Source organism: Nematostella vectensis, chromosome 3 (assembly GCF_932526225.1).
Source record: "Nematostella vectensis chromosome 3, jaNemVect1.1, whole genome shotgun sequence".
Lineage (NCBI taxonomy): Eukaryota > Metazoa > Cnidaria > Anthozoa > Actiniaria > Edwardsiidae > Nematostella > Nematostella vectensis.
Genome location: NC_064036.1, coordinates 15,446,533 through 15,467,971, shown reverse-complemented (window position 1 = coordinate 15,467,971; position 21,439 = coordinate 15,446,533). Strand labels below are relative to the sequence as shown.

At 41.1% G+C, this 21,439-nt stretch overlaps 1 protein-coding gene across 1 annotated transcript; it reads right to left on the bottom strand.

Moving 5' to 3' along the window:
• Nucleotides 1–216: 216 nt before the first annotated feature.
• Nucleotides 217–20,874, bottom strand: LOC5522265. Its single transcript, XM_032367621.2, has 28 exons — nt 19,636–20,874; nt 19,109–19,602; nt 15,166–16,843; nt 14,454–14,599; nt 13,361–13,501; nt 12,739–12,809; nt 12,289–12,385; nt 12,119–12,226; nt 11,579–11,677; nt 10,215–10,283; nt 10,034–10,126; nt 9,429–9,503; nt 9,221–9,347; nt 8,599–8,751; nt 8,416–8,483; nt 7,380–7,521; nt 6,854–6,930; nt 6,425–6,550; nt 5,597–5,643; nt 5,166–5,259; nt 4,348–4,485; nt 4,058–4,192; nt 3,681–3,729; nt 3,128–3,216; nt 2,387–2,441; nt 1,676–1,761; nt 1,115–1,234; nt 217–471 (listed from the first exon to the last, which is right to left on the bottom strand). Exons 1-28 carry the CDS (start codon nt 20,348–20,350, stop codon nt 397–399), a joined length of 5,367 nt encoding a protein of 1,788 aa, XP_032223512.2. The 5' UTR covers nt 20,351–20,874; the 3' UTR covers nt 217–396.
• Nucleotides 20,875–21,439: the final 565 nt, after the last annotated feature.

The following is a 21,439-nucleotide window of genomic DNA, read 5'->3' as shown; positions in this document are numbered from 1 at the left end:
TTGCGTAAACGATCTCTCTCTCTCCCTCTCTCTCTCTCTCTCTCTCTCTCTCTCTCTCTCAGTATTTAGCGTGCTGCATGTACTATGTTTTTCTTTGACTCTGTTATGCGATGTATTACTTGCTTACGAATTACGCTGATGTCATGGATGTCTTGCGTATGTGCTTGTGGGTTTGTGTTTACTGTCACTTTGCCCAAATAAAACATGTTCGTTTTATTCCGTGTGGTGCGATTTATTGATTCACATCTATTTATATACATTTTATATTCCATATTATATCATATCCATATATTTGTTGTAAGAATTCATTAAAAATTAATATACACGTTCGTAGACAGATGGTCGAAATGGATTTATAAAATTTAAACATTGAAAAAGTCAATCTCCCGCTATGTCTCATCTCCGCTGCAACAGTGGGAGGTCTGGGGCGACTGTTTCATCATTCTCTACTAGGTGGCCATCCTTCCAGTGCTGGAACAATTAAAACAAACACATTTTTGTCATACTTAAGAGCGCGGTTTTTAATTCCTGATTTCAAAATGAGAATGATTAGAATAGAAAAAAGCGAGCGTTCGTTAATCCCTCGTTCCCATTCCGGAATGGAATGAAGGCCATTCCACCCTTTCTGCTACCTGTAGCAGAATGACTCGAATTCCATTCTGAACATTCTCTACCAAACATTCCCATTCCAGAATGATAACGAAAAAAAACGCGCTCATTTCATCTACCATTTCAAATGCAAATGCACGCAAAAGAGCAAAGTCCATTCACATTTGGAACAGCTGATGAAAAGAACGGCATCTAAGCTAGACCTTTGGACGTTCGGGTTAATACGACTGGCACAGCAAGCACTAAAGAACTTTATTTTCCATTATGTTTCACTGTTTCATAGTGTCAATACCGAGTTTGCAGGCCCGTAACTAGGGGAGTGCACGGATTACCCCCCGCCCCCCCGCCAAAAGACCCAAAAGTCCACTCTTAAGGGTAGATACTAGGCAAAATACCACAGAAACGAAACGCATTTTTAAGAACTATGCAGGCTTTTTTTCCAAAGAAAAGATATCTATAGAGTCTTCAAACTGAGCATCTTTTCGGATCATCAAGTAACAGTCACCTGTACTTCCGGTGCGCCGTTGAGTATTTGACGTGTGCCTTCACCACACTTCCGGTCCTCTTTCCACCGTCCTTCGTAGACTGTGCCACATTTTAGTGTCTCTCGGCCCAGGCCGTGCCGCTAAGGAAAGAGAAAGGACTGGGTTTTCAAAATCCGGTGGCTTCTTCATTTTACTACAACCTTCCTTCGATATCTTATTACTCATTTAAAGAATGTCAATCAACCACTCCTTTATTATTGTTTACAGTTGAAAATAAATCGGTTTATTTGCGAGAAAACTTCAAAATAACCACCCATAACTGAAGTTGAATATATTTTTTTGGAAAGAATCTCAGTCACTTGTTTGAATAAGCCGATGGAAATGGATTCTTTAAATGGGTCGTTATTGTGATGGAGCGTAAAATGGCGGCGTTCTTGGCTTCTTTTAAAGAATTTTGGAAAGAAATTGGACAACGCGTCTATTACTAAAAACGTACACATTGCAGCTGTAGGTTATAGGCCCTCACAACGAACACTTGACAGGACATAAGTTATAAGTACGAAGTGTGCGTTGTAGCTTACCATGTTCGCCTTGAACTCCCCCTCGTACGCTCCATGTGCTGTTGTCTCTACGCCACGACCCTCCTTACGACCACCGGCCCAGTCTCCTACACACGACAACAATAACGGTAAGGAGTCGCGGGGCAACATGGGAAGCGGGGACTGATCTCACATCATTTAAGATCACCTATTCGCCAATATTATAACTGGATTGCATCATATTGAGATCTATACTATCTGGATTGCATCATAACCAGCAGCGCTTCATGAATATCAAATGAATAAGCAAGTAAGCGTAAATTAAAACAAATCCAGCTTCGAAAGTTGTGATATTTTTGTTTATGATAATGTAAACATTCACATGGTATTCAGTGACCAGGATTCAGTCATGGTACGACACATGGAGGGCACATTATCTGAAAAAGAGGTAAAAAAAGGCCATACCTCTTCGCAGTCGCGATGGTTATGATAAGGGTCATAACAACAAAAATAAGAATAGTGAATGAAGGAATAACAGGACAAAGTTTGATCCTGAGAGGCCGGGTACGACACGCCTACTCACCCCTGTATGCGTATCGTATGTTCACATCCAGGAATAACAGGACAAAGTTAGATCCTGAGAGGCCGGGTACGACACGCCTACTCACCCCTGTATGCGTATCGTATGTTCACATCCAGGAATAACAGGACAAAGTTAGATCCTGAGAGGCCGGGTACGACACGCCTACTCACCCCTGTATGCGTATCGTATGTTCACATCCGTATAGATGCCATCCGGACCGTGCTCCTGTGACAAGCAGAAACAGAAATGAGAATTATTGTACAGGACGGTAGCGGGCCTCGAAATATAGCTAGGGAAGAGGGTATAGCCAAGCTCCAACTGGTCATTTCCTTATAATTTTAAAAGCAGAAAAATGTCCCGGTTCCTTTGGGGCCCTGCGGCACTGGTGTATAAAGCATGTAGGATGTTGAAGCTGAGAAGCTGAAAGTAGTAATGCTTTTATAATTTAGAACCGTAGATGAATGATAGACCGAAAAACTGAAAAGAGGCTTAGAAAGCTGAAATCTTTTCAACCGTTCGTGATTGTTATGCAGAAATAACTTCTAGGCTAGCCTAAAAGGCACTTATTTAACAGATACTATTTTAAATTTTAGGCTACTAAGGTTCTTAAATTTAAAGAAAAGTTAACTAATGGCTGGTAGAAGTGCGGTATCTAGATTGATAAAATGTCAATACCGGCTTGGCCTTCGTACAAATGTGGTCAAGATCCCTTAAAATATATCAAAAATCTGATCAGCTGTTTTTTATTCTAAGAATCATGATTTTCAACATTGCTGGAGATATTAAAGGCTTTTTTAAATAAAACCTGTTTCAAATTTTAGGCTAACAGGTTCTTAAATTCCGCGTTTTTTAAGTGGTTAAGTACTGTATTTGGGAAAGTTCCATTGTTTATGAGTATTTATTGTACGTACTCTATCTAGCTCCCAAGGCCCGTCGTAGGTGGCCCCTCCAAGGTAATCCATGCTGCCCTTCCCATGGCGCAGGTTATGGAACCAGGAGCCTGCCAACAAACAATTTAAACAACAAACTCAAGAAACTGAATAATATAAATGACATCTTTACAGTAGTAGCTCTATTTACCAAACACCTATAGACTGTTTTCACGATGTTGCACGCGCATCCAGGCGCTACAGCCAAATACCCCTTAGCTCGCATTTTGGATCAGCTGTGGCCTGCCAGTCTTTGGCATTTTGGATAAGCGCGCAACATAATAAAAACGGTCTATTCAGGGGCCAACCTCCACTCAGCGGTCACTAAAATTAATTGCTGTATTTAGATACCTCTAGCAAGTGGCCAGCCTCCTTCAAGCGACCACTTGTGTCTCGATTCCGAGGGTGGCCGCTTTATAGAGGGACTACCGTTTATAGGGTAAACAACATATAACAGAACTTATCACACAATCTTTGTACGAAGGCTTTCACAAACACGATAACAATCATGAATTGTACACCTCAAGAATCTTACCGACATAGGTCGTCTGATTCGCGTATATGATCTTGCCCTGTCCATGACGCTGAAAGATACAGTATTTAACACAATAAGCACAAAAAATGTTTTTGTTTTTGTTTTCTGGCCGTTAACAACTGGCTTAAAAGTTGCCACTTCCCCCTACTTCTCTATCATTCCTCTGATAAAAATCCATTACCACACGCCCCTCTAGCTCACATTTCGCCTTTTAACTAACGTCGCACAAACAATTGTCGCTCTCACCGTTTCAGTTCTCCCTCCCGCCTATAAAATCTCGAACCCGTTAAGCAACTTACCTTTCCATTTCTCATTCTACGCTCTCAGACCGTCTCCCCTCCTCTACCCTTTCCCTCTTTCTATACGAGGCTCTTTACCTGGTCATTTTGCCATTCGCCGTCGTACTCGGAGCCGTCGTTATACCTCATGAGGCCATGCCCATGCCTCAGATCGTACTCAAACTGGCCCTCGTAGATGCCCTCGTGAAAGCAATAGATTCCCTTGCCAAAACGCTTAAAAGCAAAGGAGCAAGATCAAAGAAAGCCTGTGCTTTGTAAGATAAGAAATAATCATAGTCTCAGGAGACACAGGCTCCCCTTACGCGTACTCCTAGCTAAGACCTTGAAGAAGCGCTCAAGTGTGAATTGAAATCTGGACGCCATTTTACCATGTTACGGAACCAGCTGCCGTCGTAGGAGTCCTTGTTGGGGTAGATCATCCGGCCACGCCCTTGGATGTGATCCGCACTCCACTCGCCCTCGTACATCGTGCCGTCCGGAGCTTCGTACGTTCCCACCCCATGTCGCTACAAGAGCGATAACAGTCATTATTAGCCACCAAAACGGCGAATGCTAGATGGCATTTCTAGCTGACAGGGAGGCGAATATGTATGCATTAATTATCAATATTTTTGCACCACGCCTGTTACCCCTATAGTCTCCTGCGCAGCCCTCGTAGTAGACTAGTTTAGGCCAGGTAACCTCGAGTGCTGCCGGGTACGTACGCTAGCTTACCCGAGTCTTTTTAAAGTAGACTTGCTTAGGCCAGGTAACCTCGAGTGCGACCGGGTACGTACGCTGGCTTACCCGAGTCTTTTTAAAGTAGACCAGTTTAGCACAGGTAACCTCGAGTGCTGCCGGTTAAGTACGCTGGCTTACCCAAGTCTTTTTAAAGTAGACTAGCTTAGCCCAGGTAACCTCGAGTGCTACCGGATACGCTGGTAAAAAATCTTTGGTTACTCGTGCGTTTGTTAAAATATATGTGAACACAGTGATTCATTTGTTATATTCGCTGGGTGGCTGAGTAGGGCTAAAAGCATAGGCGTATTGCTAGGATATAAGGGCTAAAAAGATTGACGTTTTAATAGGATATAATGGCTAAAAAGATAGGCGCATTGATAGGATATAAGGGCTAAAAGGATGGACGTATTGAAAGGATATATTGGCAATGTGACACAAGCCATAGTGCCAGTATTTGTCACCTCACCTGACTGTTCTCCCACTGCCCCTTGTACAGCGCTCCATTCTTGGCGTACAACATCTCCCCTTCGCCACACATCCGGTCGTTAACGAAGTTACCACTAAACAAAACAATATGTCAGTAGAACACGCAACAACACACATCCGCTCGTTAACGAAGTTACCACTAAACAAAACAATATGTCAGTAGAACACGCAACATCACACATCTGGTCGTTAACGAAGTTACCACTAAACAAAACAATATGTCAGTAGAACCACTAAACAAAACAATATGTCAGTAGAACACGAAACAACACACATATGGTGGAGAACCCGGTACCAAAGACATTTTATCAATAACTGAATGGTAATGTAAAACAAGTCATAGGGATGTCCTCCATGCTTACAAATAACTATTGTTACATTTAGAACACCGTGTCGGAAAAAGAGACTCACTTGTATGTGTCACCATTAGCCATGACTAGCCTTCCCTTTCCGTGTTTCTATAAAACAGAGATATCGTCACTACCAAACTTAACTAAACTTAAGGATGCTCGTTAGTAATTTTTTATAGCATTTTTCTCAATTCACTGGTTATAAAATTGACGTCTAGTAGTCTCAAATCTCGTCCGATTTCATTTCATGTTTTCGGAGTATGATATTTGATCATCCGTATTTGATGGCTTCTGTTTTATTTTATTCATCGGTAACCAATTTAAAGTTATTTAACATATGAACAGACCAGTATTTTATGAACTTTCCAATATATTTTCAAAAAAGCCGATGTTTTTTCTTTAAATTTGCGGAGAAAACTTATACTAAGGCATGATGGGGATCATAGTGGTAAGTCTAAACTGACCATGTAAATTTCTTTTGTCCGCATACTCCATTTTATACCTTTGCTTCAACAACATTGCGTTATCCTTCAATTTGTTTTAGAGAAAGCGATAAACCTTTGTTGTTTTCGGCAAATAAAAGCTTGATTATATATTATTATCCGGACCCTTAGCATCTTTCTTTTCTTACTGAGTTTTAGACTTTTCATTCAACTCTACACAAATCCCCGTTCCATACATATCATGACAGCCAAACTACTTTATACGCTCATAGTGTCCAACGCACACTATGCTGAAAAATGGTAAGTTCTAATTAATTCACCACATGCCAGGTTCCCACATAAATTAAGACATAAGAGAGACACACTACAGTAGGACTCCTAATATGGCTCATAGTAATTTCTCTAACCCATTCTAGCGGCACGGTTGTCCACACAATAAAGCTCACCTTGCTCTTATGCCAGGTTCCCACATAAGTCAATCCGTTAGTGCATTTGAGTGTACCCTCGCTTTGAATGTCCCCTTTGACAAACACGCCCTCCAGAGAATCTTTATTATTGAACACGATCACACCCTAGAGGTAAAAACCCGATCAAAGAGCATCAAAAGAAGCTTCCTAGGGATACAATTCATTGTTTTTTTTCCTCCATTTTGGTCTTCAAACAAGCTTCACTTCGTCTAGAATGGTTTTCACAATCCTGTGCAACAATTGTAAGTGTAATAGCCAAGCCAGAACAAAGAGAACAATGACATTACAGTGTGTTAGTACTAATTAAACTAAATAGTATTTCGCGGGATTTTGAAAACCACTCTATTGCGAAAATACATATAAAGAATTGCATGAAGATGTGTCTTGATTTTTGATAACTCACACTACCTTGCCATGCATTTCCCCTTCACGCCACTCGCCGTGATAGTAATCTCCATTAGGGTATTTCAATGTGCCGATACCGCCTATGAAAAACAATAAATAAACTAACATTTTGCGCCCTGTCTTTCGATAATAGGATGGCCGAACGATATTTGGATGTTGACAACACATAGTTGAGGGCAATTCCTAAAAGCGGCGCTCCAAACCACAACTTTGCTTATTTTTTATTCAACGGAAGCTAATTGACATCTTCTAAGTTTGGATTGACGATGTTTCTATGCCTTTGTTATGAAACTTTCTATGACGTCATCGATGACATCACACATCACATGTCCATTCTGTTCTACATCTCTTAACACCCACATGATACCTTCCAAGTTTGATTGCCCGACGATGTTTCTGTCATGACAGGAATTATTTTTTTTAGTCTGATGACGTCATCGAGGACGTCGAGGGAATTCCGCTAATATGGGGCTCCGACTAGTACTAGTATCAATGGAGCAAGTCGCGCCGGTGAAGCATGTTGACTTACACTGTTTGTCGTCTAGCCATTCTCCGTCATATTTCTCCCCTGTGTTGTATGTCAGTACGCCGATACCATTGCGTTCGTTATCCTCAAAGTGCCCTTCGTATCTTGTCCTGTTCTGCCATGCAAGTACACCGTGGCCATGACGCTGAAATGACGAAAAATGACACAGTACTTCACTACAAGGGGGTAACAGAGACTGAACTGACGAAAAACGATAAAATACTTCACTTCAAGAAGGGGTACCAAAGAATGAAATGACAAAAAATGATACAGTACTTCACTACAAGGGGGTGCCATAGACTGAAATGACGAAAAACGATAGAACACTTCACTACAAGAACGGGTACCAAAGAATGAAATGACAAAAAATGATACAGTCTTATACTAAATTGAGAGTTGGTATTGAGGGCCGCACCCTCGGTACCTTGGATGCTCAAAGATTCTCTCTCGGTCATAAAGATTCTCTGGGCATAAAGCCCCGAGCAAACAGCGCAAAAATCTGGTGAAGTCTTGCTAGACTGACAACAAGACAAAGGAAACACTGGCTAAATCATTCGATTAGATGGTAAAAAAAACAGCACCAGCCTTGCTGGGCCAGCGTCTCACTAGTGTGTCGCCAGCTATCCTGGCGCTGTTGGCACCGGGCTTATGACCACGCAAAGCGATCGATCTTTTCGCATCTTGGCTCTAGACACACAAACTATAATTTTCGCATGTCTGCCCTACTACGGACGCAGTGTCCTCTCTCAACGGTTTTCTGGTCTGTTCTTTTCTGGTTTGTTCTTTTTTGGTTTGTTCTGGGGCGTCACTGAACTGGCAATTCATGGGATCTCAACATACCGATTGGCGTAAGAGTATAGGGGTTGGGATGGGGGATTTAAATAGAGAAATGTGGGTCTTAAATCCCACAAATTCACCTCCCGCCATTATGATTTGTATTCTTCCTGCCCTAGAATAGGATACGTTCCTTCATAAAACTTACTCTAAAAACCGCACAATCCCTCTTGCATTTAAAAAGATTGTGCTCCGGGTTTCTTACCTTTCCGTCAACAAACGACCCACAGTATATGCGGCCATCCTTGTAGGTAAATGCAGCTTTTCGATGGGCTGAAAATAGGCAAAAGGAAGTAAAATTGGCATTGGGACGATATTTTTGTATCATCATTAGTAGGTGCAGATAGGAATGCCATTTGACAGCATTCAATTAATCATTCGCACATACTGATGTCACTGCTGTCGGTGGCCTCGTCTCCACGAAGCTGGATGGCTATAGAAGTTCGCAGTTTCTGCAGCCAATGTTTCTTCTCGTTACGAGAGCCCGCATACATGATGAAGGATCGCTCAGCGGTGTATAATTCAATTGCATCTTCTTTATCTGTGTAGAAGCGCTACATTAGCGTCATAAAATTCGTATCGTGACGATAAGGTGCTATTGACATTAAAGACTCAATATCGTTTGTCGCTCATATTTTGAGACATGAAACACTGTATACTTATGTCCCTTCACTGCGCTATGAAAATATATTAAATGGTAAATTTGGATGAAGATTAGCGATACATGAGACTGCAGGTAGCTTTTTCTGATTTCCAGTCGTGGTCTGGACGTCCAACGTTTCACTCCACCCCTCAAACGTTGGATCCAAGCTATAGGTAGCTCTATCTAAGTTTTAAATAAGGTACAATAAAAACAGCACATTAACAATCACTCGTACTAGTTTGTGAGCAATTAGCGCTGATTGTTACGATACAGGACACTCACTGGATTCAAGGTTAAAGTTACTGATTCTGGTGCTCAAATCAAGGTACAATTAATGATTCTCGATCAAGGGTTAGGTCACACTCACTGGTTTGCGGGTCGTTACCCTCAAGGTCCGTCACCCACAAAGTCTTCAACTCCAAAGTTAGTTCCACTTCGCCTTGCTTGGTCGCGTTCTTGGCCGCGAAGACGAGAATATCGTTGAACAAAAGGCACTGCATCACAAACACTTCATTAGAAAACGTAAGAGTTGCAACGTGCAACTATTTATCTTTTAGGGAAATTCGCTGTCTTACCTTGTAGGGTTTTCTAACGCTCATTAGCGACACCTGCCCCTCCTTGATTAATGCTCGTCCTTGGGTCTCGAATGCCTTTAGAAAGAAGCAGATGATAAGAACAATAGGTCCAGAGCTGTTCAAAGGGCAGTTATGGTATAGTGCTATCTACTTATATATTGGGTCTCAAATGCCTTTAGAAAGAAGCAGATGATAAGAACAATAATAGGCCCAGAGTTGTTAAAAGGACAGTTATGGTATAGTGCTATCTACTTATATATTGGGTCTCAAATGCCTTTAGAAAGAAGCAGATGATAAGAACGATAATAGGTCCAGAGTTGCTCAAAGGGCAGTTATGGCATGGTGCTATCTACTTATATATTGGGTCTCGAATGCCTTCAGAAAAAATCAGATGATAAGGACAATCTTCAGTAGGCGCAGAGTTGTTCAAAGGGCTAAGAATAGCATTGGTGCTATCTTCTTAATGGGTAAATGGCTTCAGCATGCAAAGGATGATAAAAACAATGACCAATAGGTGCAGAGGGCTAAGAATAGCATGATGCGATCTTATACATTGGGTCTTATTAAACGCCTTAAAATGAAATGTCCATTACTTGAGATCTAACCTTGATTCCGATGACCCGTGATCTCAGTTCAGCCATCGCTCGCTGTCCCTGCACTGCCTGCAGCTGGTTGTTGATGTACTCAGCGATGTTGTTCTAGAATTTCGATATAGACAATGGACGTAAAACTGATATATCATAATTTATGACACATTCGCACTCAATGTTATTGTCTAGAACTTACCATTTTATGGAGGGCTTCTTTTAGGTGCTGTGAGTCGGGGTGAGTTGATGGAGTTGACTTGACAAGATCCTGTAAATTTAAGCACTTTATAAACCAGATCTAAGGGTTGTTTGTCTTGTCACTTGGTTTCAAAGTGGCAATCCATTTAACTTGGTATTTGAGACACAGAAGTCTTTTTTTTTTGTCGTTGAATCTGAGTAACAAGTAACTTCTCAGACCTTACCCTCAAAAGCAACAGATATCTGGGCTTAGAACTTACCCTCAAAAGCAATAGATATCTGGGGATCCTTTAGATGTCATAGACCCTAACCTCAAAAGTAATAGATACAGTATCTGGGGATCCTTTAGATGTAGTAGACCTTACTCTATAAATTAATAGATATCTGGGGATCCTTAAGATGTTATAGACCTTAGCCTTAAAAGCAATAGATATCTGAGGATCCTTTAGATGTAATGGACGTCACCCTAAAAAGTAATAAATATCTGGGGATGCTTAAGATGTATTAGACCTTACCCTAAAACCAATAGATATCTGGAGATTTTTTTTGATGTAATAGACCTTACCCTCAAAAGCAATAGATATCTGGGGATCCTTTAGATGTAATAGACCTTACCATCAAAAGCAATAGGTATCTGGGGATCCGTTATATGTAATAGACCCTAGCCTCAAAAGCAATAGATATCTGGGGATCCTTTATATGTAATAGACCTTACCCTCAAAAGCAATAGATATCTGGGGATCCTTTAGATGTAATAGACCTTACCCTCAAAAGCAATAGATATCTGGGGATTCTTTAGATGTAATAGACCTTACCATCAAAAGCAATAGGTATCTGGGGATCCTTTAGATGTAATAGACCTTACCCTCAAAAGCAATAGATATCTTGGGATCCTTTAGATGTAATAGACCTTACCCTCAAAAGCAATAGATATCTGGGGATCCTTTAGATGTAATAGACCTTACCCTCAAAAGCAATAGGTATCTGGGGATCCTTTAGATGTAAAAGACCTTACCCTCAAAACTAATAGATATCTTGGGATCCTTTAGATGTAATAGACCTTACCCTCAAAAGCAATAGATATCTTGGGATCCTTTAGATGTAATAGACCTTACCATCGAAAGCAATAGGTATCTTGGGATCCTTTAGATGTGATAGACCTTACCCTCAAAAGCAAAAGATATCTTGGGATCCTTTAGATGTAATAGACCTTACCCTCAAAAGCAATAGATATCTTGGGATCCTTTAGATGTAATAGACCTTACCCTCAAAAGCAATAGATATCATGGGATCCTTTAGATGTAATAGACCTTACCCTCAAAAGCAATAGATATCTTGGGATCCTTGAGATGTAATAGACCTTACCCTCAAAAGCAATAGATATCTGGGGATTCTTTGCACAACGGTGATGAGGTAAGCTTGCAGAGTTAGGCCAGGCTGGCAAACCGGGTCACTGTAGCACGCCTTTAACATTAAAAACTTGGTCAGCTCTTGAAGCATAGAAAAAAATAGTTTGAAATCTTAATCGTACATTCTCCAAACATAAATATTGTTAAAAAGTCAAACTAAGTTAAGATCTCCAACGTTTGCTTTTGTTTTTACACAGTTTGATGGTCATGCAGGCGCATGATGTGTCTTAAACCATGTGGTTTAGTGAGTCTAGAGTTTTGGTCTCTGGCGAGAATCAGGTCAGTGAGAGTCATATCAGGATACACGTTTGCTGTGTTGTGTAAATCTGTTGAAATACATACGAGTCTGGATATCTGGTTGTGGAGTTTTATTGTACCGGTTGCGGAGCTGGACAGCGTGTGTAATCAAACTATCATTTGTCACGACTCGCGCGAAAACCTAGAACCTTAGAACTTTTCCTAGCAGTTCATACAAAGGCATAATACTAAACCTCACATTCAAGAATGCCTCAAAGTCCTTTTTCTTCTTGATCTTTTGCTTGATCAAAGTCTCTGCGGCATCGTAGTTGTTACAGTATGTGGCATATATCTTGAAGCGTGGTGCCTAAGAAACAAAAAATTCTTCATATAATCTATAAAGAGATTTAAACGAAAGCATGAACTAACCATCTCGTTAAAGATGTCCCCAACACACTGAGTTTCGTTCCAATGGGTGATTCGCTCACAAAGCGAGAACACGACATCTTTGTTCAGCTGAAAGATACTAAGACACAAAACATCGGGTTATAACGAGACTGGAGGGAGAGGAATTGGCTGGAACAGGACAGCAGGCGGACATCATTTTAACCCATCTCAGCCAAGGAATAGTTGCCATTGTTTAAACAGTGCAGAAGAATTTGTCAGAACAGAGTAAGACGTGTTCAAACAGGCCTAGAAAGCTAGTAAGTAACTATACAAGTCAAAGGTGCGAGCTGTACTTTACTCTGTATAAATAACCCTAAAAGACCACGTACAGGTGGACGTGGAATAAAAAAAATAACGTTGAGTTATGTGTGATGTCTTCAAAATTCAAACATCGCAGTACAGTCATATAAAAACACCTCTCGACCTACTTACCTATGAATGTTAGAAAACATTATTTTCATTTCTTTCTCATCAAGATACCCTTCTAACGGCATCTTAAAAAGCTGAAAAGTGAAGTGAAAAATAACGAGTTATATTTTGTTGAAAAGCACATGGTACCAATACAATGGGATACGACAAGTGTACACTTTTTCATTCATCAAGACTTTCTACACTGCAGATCCATAAGCACTTGTAGCTACTTGTCCTCGCTAATCCGCTGAACGTTACAAAAGAAAAACCCATATATAAGAATCATAATGAATAGTTTCCTAACTACTCTGTTACCTCAACAACTCTGTATGCTATAAATATGGAATTGAATTAAGCCTAAAGCCGCATTGTCACCAGTTTACTTCCGGTCTACTACGTAACATCTTCGATGATTTTTAATGAAAAATGCGAAAAATATTTCAAAATATTCAAAGCAAAGTGTGTCTATTGGAAGTTTCTTTGAGAATGTGATTGATAATTAAGAGCGGATGGCCATTTAAAATATCTCTGATTCTAATAGATTATTTTGTCTTTTAACGGCTGAGGTTTCCGTCGGACTTCCAGAAATAAACTGGTGACAATGCGGCTTCAATATAGTTTCAAAAATGACAAATGGCTGTACCTCGAGGATGGTCTCCAGGCCGCGTACGTAAGTGCGCTCTGTCGTGTATAGCTCAAGTGCCTGTTGTGCACGCTTGTCGTGGGGAAAGTTAGGGAAATTCGCAACTAAGGCATCCGTTACAAGCGTCACTGGCCCTTCATGCTAAAACGCCAAAAAGACAGTATTTTGACACACAACACATGATAATGGTAACTGTTCTTATCTGACACTGGGAAGATTATGAATTTGGCTGAGAGAGGGCGCACGCTGAACAGTATGTCAGGGAGCTTTATATATAATTACAGTAATTGCTAAATAAGCGCCCCGCAATGAGTAACAGCCTCGCCTGAGAGGAAAAATAAGAATAGGCACCTTCCTCGAATAAGCGTCTCACCTAAACGTGTCGTGCTTTATAGACTCCGAGGATGAGGGGGATTGTACGTTAGAAAGGAAGTAACAGTACTGGCAGTACTATACCAAAATTTTACCTCTTAAACTTTTCATCTACAGATACAACGGATTTTTAAATAAGCGCCTTCCTCCTCTATGTGCCTTCTCTGAATAGGCGTCACGCCTGGGACATGAACAATCAAATAGTTGCAGCGCTTATTCGAGCAATTATGGTGTAGTAGCATATCATACAAAATGAGCCAATCAGAAGCAATCAACCCATACTGTACGTCAAAGAAAGTTATACTGTATATAATTGTAGTATTATGCCGTGAGCTCCCAGTAAACCACTCAAAATTCATAGATAGCAATAGTAGTATACCGTGAGGTCCTTGTAAACCACTCAAAGTTTATACACCTATTTCAAGAAAGGTTGTCAGTGCGAATGGCAAATTGCAGTTCTACGGCCGAAAGTAACCATGCGTCTCGAAGAATATGGATAAATCCAAACCATTATCCATTAAAGGTTACAAATGTTTGGCTCTGACATTGCTGAACTTTATATAACACCTTTAATTTCACGAATAATTAGTACCCATAAGCCATTTACCATTCGCCATTTGCACTGACAACCTTTTGTGAAATAGGTGTATGAAACTATAGTAGTATACCGTGAGCTCTCTTGTGAACCACTCAAAGTTTATATATAACTGTAGTAGCATACCGTAAGCTCTCTGTAGGAACTGAGTCTTGAAAGTCGGAACCACTCAGCTGGGGTGACATCGATGCCTCCAGACAATGTTTGCCAACGGAACGAACGTTCGGTACGCACCTTCTTTGGGCGTTTGTTGACATTTTTGCGATCTGTTCCTACAGAAGAATACATTATATGTTATAGCGGTTTTCACTAGTCTCCTTTGCAGCCGTCCGCGTCTTTCGCGACTGACAAACGCGGACGGCTGCAAAGGAGACTAGGTTTTCACAGACTTACCTATAACAAGCGCAGCAATTTTGAATGATGTTGGGTGGGGTTTGAAGATGTTGAATAAAGGTGACACATAAAAGGTTTGCTAGGAAACTTTTGTCAAACATTTTCTTTGCCTTAAATCGAACATAATTAAATTTTGCCATGTCTTTCTAAATACAAAAGCAAAACCTTTTTAGGAGTTTACTCGGTGTTTTGTAGCGCATAATAATTAGGCGATGCGTCGAGTCGCGATCGCCATCTTGTTATGTTCAGCTCTCGGGAGTTTTTAAGCTAAAATCACCAAGCAGATGCCTACGAACAGACCATTTGCATTCCTCGGCAGAGATGTCAGGCTGCTAACACAAACTCGCCAATGCTGTTGCACAGTTTGACGTTGCTGCCGTTGTTTGGACTAGACTTTTACATTAAAAGTTCTATAAAATATCCTTAATGTGATTGTCTTTCATACCTGGTGTATTAAAGCTTCTTGAATGACCTAGTTTCTTTCTTGGTGGCCTTTTTGGGATATCGTCTGCTTTTATCTCTTCCTCCTTTTGATCCCCCTCTCTCTCATGTGAGACCCCATCAGCCTTGTAGAACTGAGGAGCTTTGGTAGGGCTACCATCTAAGCTGGCAGAGTCAGTGTGATCAAAGCTTCCCTTTTTTCGGTAGCGTGTCAGAGTGATATCTTCAATGTTAGGAGATTTAGTGCCACCTTCTACCATACTAAATGACAACCACTTGCGCCTTCCAAACTTCTTTTTTCTCAAGACTACGTTACTTTCATTATTGTTTCCTGATTCCCATTGTTCACCATTACTTAAAGCACTGCTCTTGATAACTCTATTATTAATACTTTTGGGAATAATCGGTGAAGGTTCGCTACTGGAAAGACGACTGATGTCTTGGTTAGAGACCTCAGCTTCATTTGCAGTAAACTCAGCATCTTGTTCTGTCGGAGTCATATGCCTATCGTCTAACACACCTTCGTGGAAGGTAACCTTTGAATTACGTTCAGAGTTATTTACCCTGGGTGATAGTGAACTTTTATCCTTTTTATCTGAGTGTTCAGATGTGGTGAATTCTAATACGCTTTCAAGCAAGCGTGAACCAGGGACCCCCTCAATGCCAGGAGCAGAGTTCAAATCTAGTTCAAGCAGTGAGGCAGTTTCTTCCTTCACCATGGATAAACATCTAGGGGGAGCTACAGCCAGTACGTTTGCATTTAAGTCCGGTTCAAGTTCGGAATTCACATCAAGTCTGTTTCCAGAATTTTGATCATCAACTGAAGGAAACGGTCTGTCTTCATCACGTTCCTCTTCAAGGTTTGCTCTAAAATTTCTTATGACCGAATCACTGCTAGGACTTCCAGCTTCACTAGCAATGACTGGAGGCTTTGTATTATTATCTGCATGTGAGTAATCCTTCCATTCCTCATCCAAGCCTAGCTTTTCCGTTGGAACATCACTTTCTTTACTTGAATTCCTTCGCACAATCACGCGTGACGACCTTGACATTCTTGGAATGGTACTCAGTGACCCAAATTTGAAATGTTCCTCCAAGTCCAGCTCATCAATGTCGCCAGTGCTACGTGATCTAACACGAGGTGAGCCATCAAGGTATCTCTCCCTCGAGATCTCGAGGTTTCCATCTTTCTCGTGGTTACTGGTATAACTCAAATGTCTTAGGCTCAAGGTTGGCCTTATTGGACCCCTCGCAAATGGAGTAACATAAGTTATAAACAGGTCTGAATTGTCATCATTTACCTCACTTTCAAAAAGAGGTCCATTTGACTCTTTGTCTTGGTCAAATACGTCATTAATTACTTGTTCATCTATGGACAAGCTTTGATTCTTCATAACCTCAGCAAATCGAACTGATTCTGCACTTGCTTCTACACATTTGCCTTCTTTAAAACTTCCAATATGTCTTTTTAGTGACTTTGCCCTTTCCTCACTCAAACCAAAGCTGCCACTAGAACTACTGTGTCTTTGCTCTTCAGTGAGTGTGTTATCAATGGCCTTGTCATCACTTTGAGTATCCCGAACTGTAAGATACTCAGTATCGGGGAAGACAGACAGGATCTCCTGGACTGTGTCACCATCTGGAGATGCTAAAGTAGTTCCATTTGTTTTCTTATCAATTCCCTGGAAAGAGAAACAGGGGTAGAGGTGTTAGTAGAGCCAAGAGTGTTGACAAATAGGAATTTGCCCCCTCATTAAGATGTACAAAAAGTAAATTTTGTGGACAGCACTTGTTAGACATTGAGGCACTGTCTTTGGTCCCCTATGTCTTATTTGACCTTCTCCTATCCAGCTGCATATGGTGATGGAACTGAAAAAGGGCATCTCCAGTTCTCCTTCCTTCTAATTAGGGGGGGTCCAGAACCCCTAAGACCCCCCCTTTCCTCTGTATGTGCCCTTTCTATGTTGATTGTAAATGTAATTAATACTGGCTGGCATTTGGCAAAATATCATAGCCTCTTTCCATGCCATTGGCCATTAAAAGATGCTGGGGTTGTATGCATGGTGTCCCAACAATGTCTGACAATAATATACTGAACCACTGATGCGTAAATCAAGCAAACATGTAGATCAAGCTGCAGCAACTTCAAGTACAAATGAAATCACATGGACAATTATTAACATATTACTCATGGGGTTGGAAATTGCCAAAGTAACAAAGTAGCCAAGACTACAACCCAGAAACAACTTTGGCTTGTTCACTCATATCTGACCAAGGATCACAGCTTAGGATCGTTTTTTTTTGGGGGGGGGAGGGGAACCAGGGAACCCAAATAAAAAATCTTGAGATACTGGAATTGAGCCATGTGAGAGGCACATTCACTACAGAGCAAAGCCACGCTAACTGTTATACACAGGCTGCCAATAAAAGTTTTAATCTTTGCTACTTGTACTTGTTTTTTCAGTGCTGTAACAAGTATAGGGGGCAGGGGAGGGGGGATTGGGTGCTGTACCCCAAAGTTTTATCTAGAATTTTAAGGAAATGACCAGTAGAGCTTTAGTTGGTTCCCCCAGTTTTCTTCAAATCCCTTGCACCAAGCCCCCCAGTTTTTCAATGTCCACCACAGCCCTGTTTTTATTTCTATTGCAACCTGCATTTAACTGAGTGAGGGGGTGGAAAAAAGGCTCTTTCTTAGCTATCCTAAAGAATGTCTTTCGACCACTTGTTTATACTTGAAAATACCAATGGCAGATCCAGGGGTGGTTAAGTGGGCTCAAAAGAACAACCGTTTTTAACAGAATAGTAGAGAAGTACAGTATATGGGATCAGGGAACAGCTTTATCTTCGGTACCATGACAATTTTTGGGATCATTTTCAAAATATTGTGCTCAAGACAATTTTCTCGGGAACAGGCAACATTTGCCCAAACATGTACGGGATCAAAAGATTTATATGGGATCAGGGAGGGATCAGGATTTCTCACAATTTTGGGATCAGGGATCCATAGTATGTTTTGGCCTTTGGTAGAGTTTTCATACATTGAACCCTTCAAAAAAACTGATCTGTCATCGAACATAATGCTCTATTAGCAAAAAACTGGAATTAGGAGGTTCATTATCTAACGGGGGAGGACTGCTATGTTTGGGGGAGGGTTGCAATTTTTTTGAGTGATGATTTGGGGGAGGGCTCCTATTTTTAACAGGATTTAGGGGAGGGCCTAAATTTTTGAACAGATATTCTGATCAATTTCTGAGCCTCCTAATAGTGTGAAATTTCAAAATTTTATGGGGAGAGCCCCAGACCCCTAAAAATTATGTAAATAGATATGATGGGCCATTTGCCTGCACTTTTATGACTTCTGTTTGGTTGGTCCTTCTATTTGTTATATCTTTTATGTCATCCCCACTAACTTTTCAAATTGGTTGTATGAAAAATATACAAATAAGAACTCTGGTGGAAAGGAGCTCTAATGATGCTATTTAGGTTTTAACAATAATGAAAAACATTTCATTGGGGATTGAAATCGACACTGCTCCTGACTTTATGATGTTTAAAGGCCAGCTCCACTTTCCCTTGCATGGGCTGTCTGCTTAGTCCCCCGAGGGACTAAGAGTGCGAGGGCGGGAGGGTGGGCCTACCCTAAGCATTTCCCGTTTTCTCAATATTTCCTGCTTGGTGGAAACATGTACCATGTGGTTTTTTCAATCCCTTTCGTGAAATAGTGCTCCGAACCTGAAATAGTGTTGAAACGGGACACATTCTGAAAACAGCGACATTCAGGGCCTTTATTTTTAGTCGCTTTTTTGGGCTTTTAATTGGGGGAGAGGTGATTTTTTTTAACCGGAAAAAATTCAACTCAGCAGCCTCCCCCCCCCCCCCCCCCCTTGATAAATAATGACCTTAAGTCTAATATTTGAATGACATTCTTTAAGAGTGATGTTTTTCACCTGCTCAAGTAAATTTCCAACGCCAAAAGATATTTCTGCATCTTCCATATTATACTCTCCCTCTGAGCTTGTAACATCTGAGTAAAAGCTGTCATCGTCACTCTCTGAGGCTGTGGAGAAATTGTCCTCATCTGTTCTAAGGGTTGAGTCTGAACCATTATTCTCCAGTGATTTGTATGGCAGTGAGCTTGTACCTTCTAAACTTAAAGATTTTGATGGATCTTTCACTTCTTCCATCTCGCTGTCTTGTGTTTTCTTACTGGACTGTGAATCCACATGGATGTTCTCACCTTGGCTATCTGAAATATTGACATTCTTATCAATGTCGGAGAATCGAATGTTTGCATTCTTATGGTCAGAATCATTAGAATTTGTGGCTTCAGAACTACCATTTGCAGCGGGGTCGGTTTGTTTTTGGTCTTGTGTCTCCCTCATTGTAGACATGTCTTCTGGATGTCGCATGGAATCACTTGTGACCGCAGGCGGAAGTACATTATTATTTTGACAATGATTCTCAGCACTGCCAGCCTCGTTTTCGATTGTTCCAGGATTATTACCGACAACTTTTCCTCCATTGCTATTTTCTACATCGACCCAGCAGAAATGTCCTACTTCTTCTGTACAAATAAACGCTGTACCACCATCATTAATGATTCCTAGTGAATTATCCCCAGTCTGAACAATCACATTATTTCTCGATTCTTTTGAAATTTCAACTGGCAGTTTGTTTCCCATGTTATGACTGACCTCTACATCGCTAGACGCTCCCTTTTCATTTGCTACGCAATCGTTTTGTGGCGCTTCTATTAGAATATCAACATTATCATCATTTAAAAGCTTTTGTTCATCTTGCTTCGGTTTCGAATACAAATTTGGACATGTACTTTCGCGTGAGTGTTTTGTTTCACTCGAGTGAATTTCGCCATGTTGTTGTTCGCAAACTCTCTCTATCTCCTCTGATTGCAAAAGACTGTGTGATTCCTTTGAATCATCTCTATCACTGCTTGTACCTTGGTTATTACTGGCCGTTTCTGGCAGAATAGTGTTAAAAGATGCATTTTCAGTCGTAGATGTGGCTTCGCTTGTCGGTTGGCATTCGTTCGAGCAGGAATCCTGATTTAATCGCGCTCTCTTAGCAGATTTTCGCCGCCTTGGTGGGGCTCTCAACACTGCATCGCCAGATTCCTTACCATCAGCGATATTATTAGTTTCTGTGACATTTGTTTTAGCAGTTTCATCCATTTAGGATGCTCTTGCTAGGCGCAACCTTTAAATCTTGAAATTGAACGGGGGCAAGAATTTGGACTGCATCACAATGTTTACAAGAAACGAATAAAAAAATCATAGAATAATACCACTGGTATTGCCATTCCTGCACCACAGTTCTACCTCTTCTCTATCACAGTTAACGCCTTACTGTCGGGTCTTACTTGTGTGCTTACACGCAAGATTTCGATTTTTGTAGTTTGCACGGGTGCTTGCAGGCTGCCATTTTGGAGCTCAAGCTCATCTGGTGTTTTTACGTCACCGGAAGTAAATCTTTAACTTCCATTTATCTGCGATGATCCTCACAGGACTTTCAGAGAGCGAGTAATCAAGCAATCACATTAACCTGTTACATATAATGCTACATCCAACTAACACGACTATTTTCCCTTCAAGAAATATAGGAGTTTCAACTCAAAGAGCATTTATAGGCTCTCTAGTAAACATCATGCACAGGTAGCCCAAGCCATTACTGTCGAATCCGTTGTATCGCGACGCCGCATTTTCAAAACCTGAAAACATCGATTCTGTTTCGCCAGTCAAATTATTCTAAGCCAATCAGGTCCTTGCCATCTTTCTGTAGCCTGCGTAGCAAGCGTTTCTGTGGAGTTTCGAGCGAAATGGCCGCCCCCTCCCCCTTCTTTTTTTGCGCTCGCCCCGTTTTTCGCGCGGCCATATTCCTCACTCGCTCTCTATTCCTGCCGAAACTCTACAGAAACGCTTGCTACGCAGGCTAGGCTTTCTGTCGCGACACTGTCTGGTTTTCGTCCAGAAAATAGCCAGGGAAGTGCACAAAGCGAGACTCTGATTGGCTCAGAATGATTTTACTAACGGAACAGAAAAGCAAAACAAATCGTGTTTTGAAAACGCGGGTCGCGATACAATGGACTCGACAGTAACATGTATTTTTTTTAGACAGCTAACGATGAACGGACATGGTTTGGACTCTGGAATAGGTCCCTAACCCTCGGGGTTATTGGCGAGCCCACCTTCGGATGAGTATTAAAAAAAATCAAGGGCTTTATTTTGTCCGCAATGAACATTTCTAATATGGGAGAAGTGGGT

What these genes read in the sequence shown, in the direction of transcription:
- LOC5522265 (XM_032367621.2), bottom strand. Translation starts at nt 20,350, where the DNA reads ATGGATGAAACTGCTAAAACAAATGTCACAGAAACTAATAATATCGCT. An exon ending in ACTTTGAGGCATTCTTGAAT is followed by an intron (nt 11,678 to 12,118) that starts GTGAGGTTTAGT and finishes TTAATGTTAAAG; the next exon opens with GCGTGCTACAGTGACCCGGT. An exon ending in ATGGCTAGACGACAAACAGT is followed by an intron (nt 6,931 to 7,379) that starts GTAAGTCAACAT and finishes TGTTTTTCATAG; the next exon opens with GCGGTATCGGCACATTGAAA.